The 7,847-nt window shown below is 37.2% G+C and overlaps 1 protein-coding gene across 1 annotated transcript in view; it reads left to right on the top strand.

Annotated features, from left to right (window-relative positions):
* LOC118738204 overlaps positions 1 to 290 on the top strand; it is a 6,725-nt gene extending 6,435 nt beyond the window's left edge. The window contains exon 3 of the mRNA XM_036469128.1: positions 52 to 290. Coding sequence (XP_036325021.1) covers positions 52 to 290 — 239 coding nt within the window. The remainder of the gene's footprint in view (positions 1 to 51) is intronic.
* Positions 291 to 7,847: the final 7,557 nt, after the last annotated feature.

The following is a 7,847-nucleotide window of genomic DNA, read 5'->3' as shown; positions in this document are numbered from 1 at the left end:
TAATAATAATAATAATAATACTTGATATAAACTCCATCTTTAAATCTACAGTGCTTAACGAATTTTATGATGCCACACAGTTCATAAAACCCATAGATCATAAATATAAAACACGAAGACGGGAAGAAGGACGCTTCCAGGTACCTAAATTCAGGAATGAGTACTCAAAACACTCACTTAGTGTCACAATGCCGACTCTACTGAATGAACTACCAGCAAACAACTTAAATCTACCAAAAACACCGCAAGGAAAAACATTAATTAACAATCATTATTTGAACTCATTGTAAAAGATGAATTTAATTCTAATATTATAATTTAACAAAAGATATTACTAACAAATGTAGCAACGAACTATTATAAACTATACCCGCAGATAAGCTCCCTAAGCTTCGCGTGATACAATAATGGAATTGTGTAATATTGTACTGAATATTTATTTGAATAAATAATAATAATAATAATAATAATAATAATAATAATAATAATCATATATTTGCACGTCAACATCATCGACTACCCCAAGTAATGACTCTCTCTTTTGCGGCTGCTTCTAACACCTCTGCTGGCGCTACTGTTTCCGCTGTTGCTGCTCCCTCTACTGCTGCTAACGTTAGTAATTAGCGTTATCGACCTACTTTTAGTTCTTTAAGCTCCTCAGCCGTGACAAACACGCAATCTCCTGCAAAGTGGATTCGAGTACAAAGAAAAAAACCTAAAAATCAGCAAAAAACACCGAGGATCTGGTAATTGGCGCTAGAAATAACATGGAACTCGACGTAGTCCCATCAAAAAAATTGATTCACTTATCATCTTTCAAATCTACTCTTACTGCTGAAAACATTATATCTTATGTAGCCAAAAATGCCAAAATCGATGGTAGTCAAATTGCCTGCTTTCCACTCATCAAAAAAGATACTGACGTCATAAATCTAAGGAAAATTAACTTTAAGCTTGGTGTTTTACCTCCTCAGGCTCCTCAACGTATGGATCCCTGTATCTTATTGCCTCATATATTCCGCCGAGCAGTACCTTCGACATCTACAAAGCCCATACTGACAACATCTTACACTTGGTTCAAAATAAATTAGGTGCCAATCACTTGTGCGTTCTTTGTGACTTCAACCTTCCTAGCATCATTTGGTCTGGAAAGTACTCCAATTTCGGCCTAATACCAACTAATGTTACTGCATCTCATGAAACATATTGTATAGATAATATTTTAAGTCTTGATTTGGTTCAAATTAATAATTTTACTAATCAGCTTAACAGAATTCTTGATCTGGTTTTCGTTAGTTCAAATATCAACACCTCGATTTCCCAATGTCATTCAGCAATCTCACCTGCGGATAAGCACCATATCCCTTTGTTTCTTTCTGTTGAATTCTACGAATTTTCCGCCAGTAACTTAGCTGATAGAATCTCTTTCAAATTTGATACTTGTGATTTCTCTAAGCTTAACACTTGCCTATTGGAAATAAGTTGCGATCATTTGTTTTCTGATTTGGATATCAATGAGTGTTATTCCGTATTTAGGTCTCATGTGTTGGAAATTTGCTTAAGGAACAACCATTAGCAAAAAAGAAGCCATACAAACTTCCCTGGTATACCTGTGATCTAAAAAAGCTTAAGAACCAACAACAAGTTTCACAAAAAGTTCGTTAAATCCAAAAATCAAATCTTTTTCGAAAAATACCAACTATTATCCAAGAAATTGAATTGCCTCAACAAATTTCTCTATAGAAATTATATCCTCAGGGTAGAATCGAGCATTAAAACAAGCCCTAATGTTTTTTGGCATATTATTAAATCCACCAATTCCTGTGTTGGTGTCCCGTCTGCAGTCTCCTTCGGGGAAAAATTGCAACCTCGCCTCAATAAGTGGCCAACTTATTTGCTGAGTTTTTTAAGTCGAATTTCGCTTGTGAAGATGTTGATAGTTCATTCCCTTCTAGTTATCCCAACAATCAAACAGCTTTAAATTTTGGTCACCTACGTCTTACCTTAGACGACATTACAAAGGGGATAAACACCATGAAAAACTCAACGCAGACTGATGTCGATGGATTTAGTACCATTTTCTTGAAAAAGTGTCCAGCTTTAGCTGCACCTCTTAAGTTTATTTTCAACAAATCTCTGAGTACTGGCATCTTTTTGGATGACTGGAAACTGACATCAATCACACCGATTTTTAAAGGTGGCAAAAAGCATGATGTAACTAATTACAGGCCAATTTCCAAGCTCTCGACCATCTCTGAACTGTTTGAAGGGATTGTTAAAGATAAAACGTATTTTGCCGTTAAAAGTTTGATCCTACTGAGCCAGCATGGCTTTGTTTCTGGACGGTCTACAATCACTAACTTAGCCATATTTAGTGAATACTGCATTGAAGCGTTTTCAGCTTGCCGTCAAGTGGATTGCGTATACACGGATTTTTCTAAAGCCTTCGACAAGGTTTCGCACACTATGTTGTTACATAAATTAGCTTCGCTCGGTTTTCACTCCGTATTCCTTAAATGGTTATCCTCATATTTAAGTAATAGGTGTTGTATGGTCTCGATTGAGGTAGTATCTTGGGACCACTGCTTTTCGTGTTATTTGTAAATGACATTGGCAGTTGCTTCTCTTCTTCAGAGTTCTTGCTCTTTGCAGACGACCTGAAAGTTTTTTCTATTATAAAAAATTCTGAAGATGCAAAGATGCGCCTCCAAGAAGATATCAATAATTTATATCATTGGTGCCTTAGATCGCACCTGTACCTCAATATTAATAAATGCTTTCAGGTAACATTTTCAAAAATTCGCGACGTTTTGCATACGAACTATAGTATCTCCGGTACACTTCTTCATTCTTTAGATGAGGTTAAAGACCTCGGAGTTATCTTTGATTCTTCTTTTTCATTTAACAACCATATTAATTACATAATTTTAAAGTCCTATGCTACCTTAGGTTTTATTCGGCGTAATAGCTCTAATTTTTCAGATCCTTATACCCTAAAACTGCTATACTCAACGTTCGTTCGTCCCAAGCTTGAGTACACTGCATTTATCTGGCGACCCTATCACAAGTTCTCAATTGACAGAATTGAGCGTATTCAAAAAGTTTTCCTAAAGTTCGCCCTTCGATCTCCAAATTTTTGCGATCCGATCCCTTCATATCATTCCCGTCTCCTCCTTATAAATCTGAAGTCTTTAGAAATCAGAAGGACTACCCTCTCTTTGTGCTTTATATTTATAACTCAACGAGATCTCGAATTCCATTAGGATTGAATTTTTTTTTGTAGAAAACAGCGTTTAATAATTCACTTAACTCTATTTCGTTATTTAAGTCTAAGCTATCGTTTTAGTCAGTAAGAACCTTTGTAGTTTATTGCCTTTTGAAATAAATAAATAAATAAATAGTCTGAAAGTATATGTACGTACGAGCATCAATTCTTTAAGTGAGATTTGTGGATCCTCCTATTATTAGCTGCGGTTATGGTAACCTTATTATTCTTTGCTACAGTCTCCTTAAAAATGGCTTTTGTTTTATTTTTGATTTGCTTGTCTTTCTTTAGGACAATTTCCCCTGGTTCGTAGCTTTTTGGCTTTGATCTTTTCCTGTTATGATTTTTCAACATATTCTTCTGTTTCCTAGCTATTTCGTTCCGAAGGTCGACATTTACTATGTCTCTAAAATTTGTTAGATCCTGATAATTTATCCTTTGCGTTCTTCAAAAAAAAAAATGTCGGCGGGCTTCTTCTTTGTAACCGAATGTATCGTATTGTTGTATCTATCGTCGGCAATGTTAATAATCTCCTTCAGTGAGCAGTCGGGATACTCCGATTGAAGACACCTAACAATTTCAATAATTGTGGAGTGAACACGTTCAATAGGATCATTCACTTCACTCTTTTGACGTGCAGCTAAATAAATTTCGATCCCTAAACTTTCTAAGTAATTAAGTGTTATCGGACTGACAAAACTGCCTTCGTTGTCCATTACTAGCAGTTTTGGAACAGAAAAATAGTGGAGAAGTTTTATTAATTTATCTCTAATATGCAGTACCGACTTGTTTTTTATTCGGAAAAATTTGGCAAATTTCGAGAATTTATCCACACATGTTATAAACTTTTCACCTGCCATTTCCATTATATCAATCTGCAGTATTTCCGTGGGGTATGAAGGGATGGGCGTTGCTTGTAACGCAGGCCTTTGTGGATGGCGGTCGTATTTATTAGAGCCGCAGATTTCGCAAGTCTTTGTGGAATTTTTTATAAGCTTGGTCATCTGGGGAAAATAATACTGCTCTAATATTTGCTCCTTGTTTTCTCTCCCGTTCCGATGAGCCCATTTGTGCTCCTCTTTAATAATCCTGTACTTATCTTCATCGCTAGAAACGTCGCTTACTAACCTTTGGGTGATTCTGATTGTAAATTTTGAGAAATATTCCTTAAAGACATCCTGCAATAAAGCGATATAATTTTCCTGGATTTTGACTCCATTTACTATATTCGGGTTAAGGTTATTTCTCAAAATGTTTTTGTAATTCCTTTGTTAAGCTTTGTTTTTGCTATGTAGTGTCTATGATAATTTGGAAGCGGTTCTTCATGCCGTTCTAACTGCTGACCTTCAGAAATGATTATTTGGGATTTAAATACGTTTATTGGAGCCTCGCAATGAGGAATCAAATCAGTGTTGTCCTCTTCTGCGCTGTGTTGTGAATTAGATGTTGATTACGTCAACGAGTTACGTTCCATGGGGAGCCGGGAGAGCGCGTCTGCGACAACATTGGCCTTCCCTGGTTTATAAAAAAGTTTGTAATTATATTCCTCTATACGGGCCTTCCACCGTTTAAGTTTTGCATTATTTTGCTGTTGCTCAACGCAAACGTTAAGGGTTGGTGGTCCGTGAGGATTTTAATGTCCTTTGCTCCATACAGATAGGTTCTTAATTTGTCGAGAGCCCAAACAATCGCTAGCATTTCCTTCTCAGCTGTCGAATAATTTTCTTCTGTCTTATTTAAAGATCTGGAAATATAAGTGATCGGTCGGTCTTTTCCCATTTCGCCTTGGGAAAGAACTGCTCCGATAGCGGCATTTGAAGCATCTGTGGTTAATATAAATGATTTACTATAGTCTGGGAATGCCAGGACTTCTGAAGACATAAGAAGTTGCTTGAGGTCATTAAAGGAATTTAAGACTTTCACCCGTCAGTGAGATGTCTACCTTTTTTGATTTGCTTGCTTTTATTTGTGCATTTGTGCCTCTGGTTAGATTTGTAAGTGGCTTTGCCTTTTTTGCAAAGTCTTTGATAAACCCTCTATAGTATGAGGCTAGGCCAAGAAAGCTTTTTAGTTCCTTGAGATTTTTTGGAACAGAAATTTTTTTAATGGCAGATATTTTTTCTGGGTCTGGCAGAATACCCTTTTGTGTTATAATATGGCCCAATAATTCTACCTCTTTTTTAAGAAATTTGGATTTTTCAAGATTAACCTTTAATCCCGCCTTCTGCAGGAGTGAAAATACATCCTCCAAATTCTTCAAATGTTCATCCCTGCCCCTACCTATTATTATGATGTCGTCAATATAAACGTAGCACGATTTCCCAAGTAGCGGTTTGAGGATGTCATTGATCATCCTTTGGAGGATGGAAGAAGCATTTTTCAAACCAAACGGCAGTCTCGTAAATTCGTACTTGCCGTTGGCTGTCGAGAACGCGGTTTTCTCAATGTCCTTTTCCTTCATCCTGATTTGGTGAAATCCGGACGTAAGGTCGAGAGTGGTGAAATAATTACTCTCGCCTAGACTAGCTAGCATGTTATTGATATCGGGAATAGGGTAGGCATCGGGAATAGTTACAGAATTTAGGCGTTTGAAGTCAATAACACCTCTATATCGTTTTTCCCCAGATGGTCCGGCCTTTTTTGGCACTATCCACAAAGGTGAGTTGTAGGGGCTTTTCGACGGTCTTATTGTTCCGTTTTCTAGTAGTTCTGTTATTTGTCTGTCTACCTCAGCTCTGAGGTTTGTAGGATACGGGTAAGATTTCGTATAAATTGGTTCGTCCGTATTGGTTCTAATCTCGGCGCGAACGCTAGTGGTAACGATATCTTTGTCCGATACTGGTCCAAAAATAACAGAATATTGACTTTAAATTTCTAGAATTTCGTTATCAATATTTGATCTACTTCGGATATTACTCAATTCCTTAGATATTTTTGCTTTTAGCTTAATTTTAGCATCACCTACGTGCAGAATGTCGCGTTTCCTATCAATTATGGCTTCCAACTCCCTAAGAGTATCGTCGCCGATAATGCCATCGAAGGAGAGAGTTTAGAGAGTACAAAGAAGTCAAATTGCGTTTCCTATACTTTTAAAAAATTTTTGGAATTTTTCGCAATTGCTTCAGATACAAATTTTTTTTAGCTCCGGTATCTATTAGAAATTGAAGGACTTTTCCACTTTTGGTGTAAAGTTCTATATAAGAAACGCTAGAGAGGTTTCGTCCATAAAATTTGAATCCTCATTTTCCTGGTCTTCATAGGTGCCATCACTATCCGTTCCTATTTTCAAAAGCTTCTGCTGCTTTTTCGAAATATTCGATGAGCCGTTGGAGGGTCTTGGTACCTTGTCACTTGGCCTGTTTATATAATTGACCTTCCGCGAGTGGAGTGATGGATCCACATCCATCGGAACTGGAGGTTTGGGCTGAGTTGGCCTAGGTGGAGGCGCGTCTTGCTATTGGTTACTTTTATTATAAATCTGATTCTTTTCCCTAGAATTAAGTTCTCTCGATGTCTGTGGTTGCCTTTGCTTTGACTGGTACTTTGTGCTCTGCACTTGGTTTTAAGTTCCCAGACCTGTTGGAAAAATTGAATAATTCCTTAAGTTAAGGTTTTGAATTTCTAGATAAGAGGCATACGCCTCAGGTAGGTTCTGCTGTCTTTGGATGTCTAACATCCTGGATACTTCACCCGTAAGTCCTCTTATGAAAACGTTCAAGGCCCTTTTTTGATAGGTTTCTACTAGTGCAGAACTCGTTTCAACAGAATAGTCCTGGCCTTTTATTTTATTAATTATTAAGGACAACTGGTGATTGATCCTTGCATAGAATTGTTCTATGCTGTAGTTCCTTTGGGATAAGGAGCCTAATTCGTGCACCAGGGTTCTCAAATCTCGTTTGTCTGCATAATGCAAGGACAAAAAAGTTTTCATTTTTCCCCAGTCGTCATCGAATATATTATAAGAAATTAAGGCAGTATCCGCAGGCCCCCTGACGTTTTGTCTTATATGACGCAAGATAGCCCTGTATATTGGCCTAATTTTAACTATCTCATAGCAATGCAATATAGACTCAACGCTGTGAATCCAAGACATGTACTGTACAGGATCACCCTCAAATGTTTGCAGGTTTTTAACACTGTCTGGAAGCTTGCTTATTTCTTTAGGTCCGCCTCCGTTAAGCGGGTAGGAGCTTCCTGAATACTATTTTCATTGTGTGGACTAACTAGGGTGGCCAGATATTATAGTGACATAATCAGTACAGTTGGGATAAAAAATCAGTACAAAGCCATAAAAATCAGTTCATTTTAAACGTATTTTTTATTATTAACAACCAAATAACAGCGCATTAATATATATAGTATTATCAATATAAAAATTCATCGCTTTAAAACAAATCAAAGGTATGATCTTCTTTCGTGGCGCTCTATCGAGACTCGTGTGCAACTTAACACCTCTTTGCCAGGTAACCAATACCGCTGTCGAATATCTAAAAAGTGAACGCAATGCTGAGCATCTGGGACGTATGATTGTCGAAGGTATGACACCGGAACGTGTACGACGTGCTACCGCATTTGTTCACGA

This window comes from Rhagoletis pomonella, unplaced genomic scaffold (genome assembly GCF_013731165.1).
Source record: "Rhagoletis pomonella isolate Grant_MI unplaced genomic scaffold, Rhpom_1.0 Rhpom_scaffold_00004, whole genome shotgun sequence".
In the NCBI taxonomy this organism is placed as follows: Eukaryota; Metazoa; Arthropoda; class Insecta; order Diptera; family Tephritidae; genus Rhagoletis; species Rhagoletis pomonella.
This window is presented reverse-complemented; position numbering and strand designations above follow the sequence as displayed.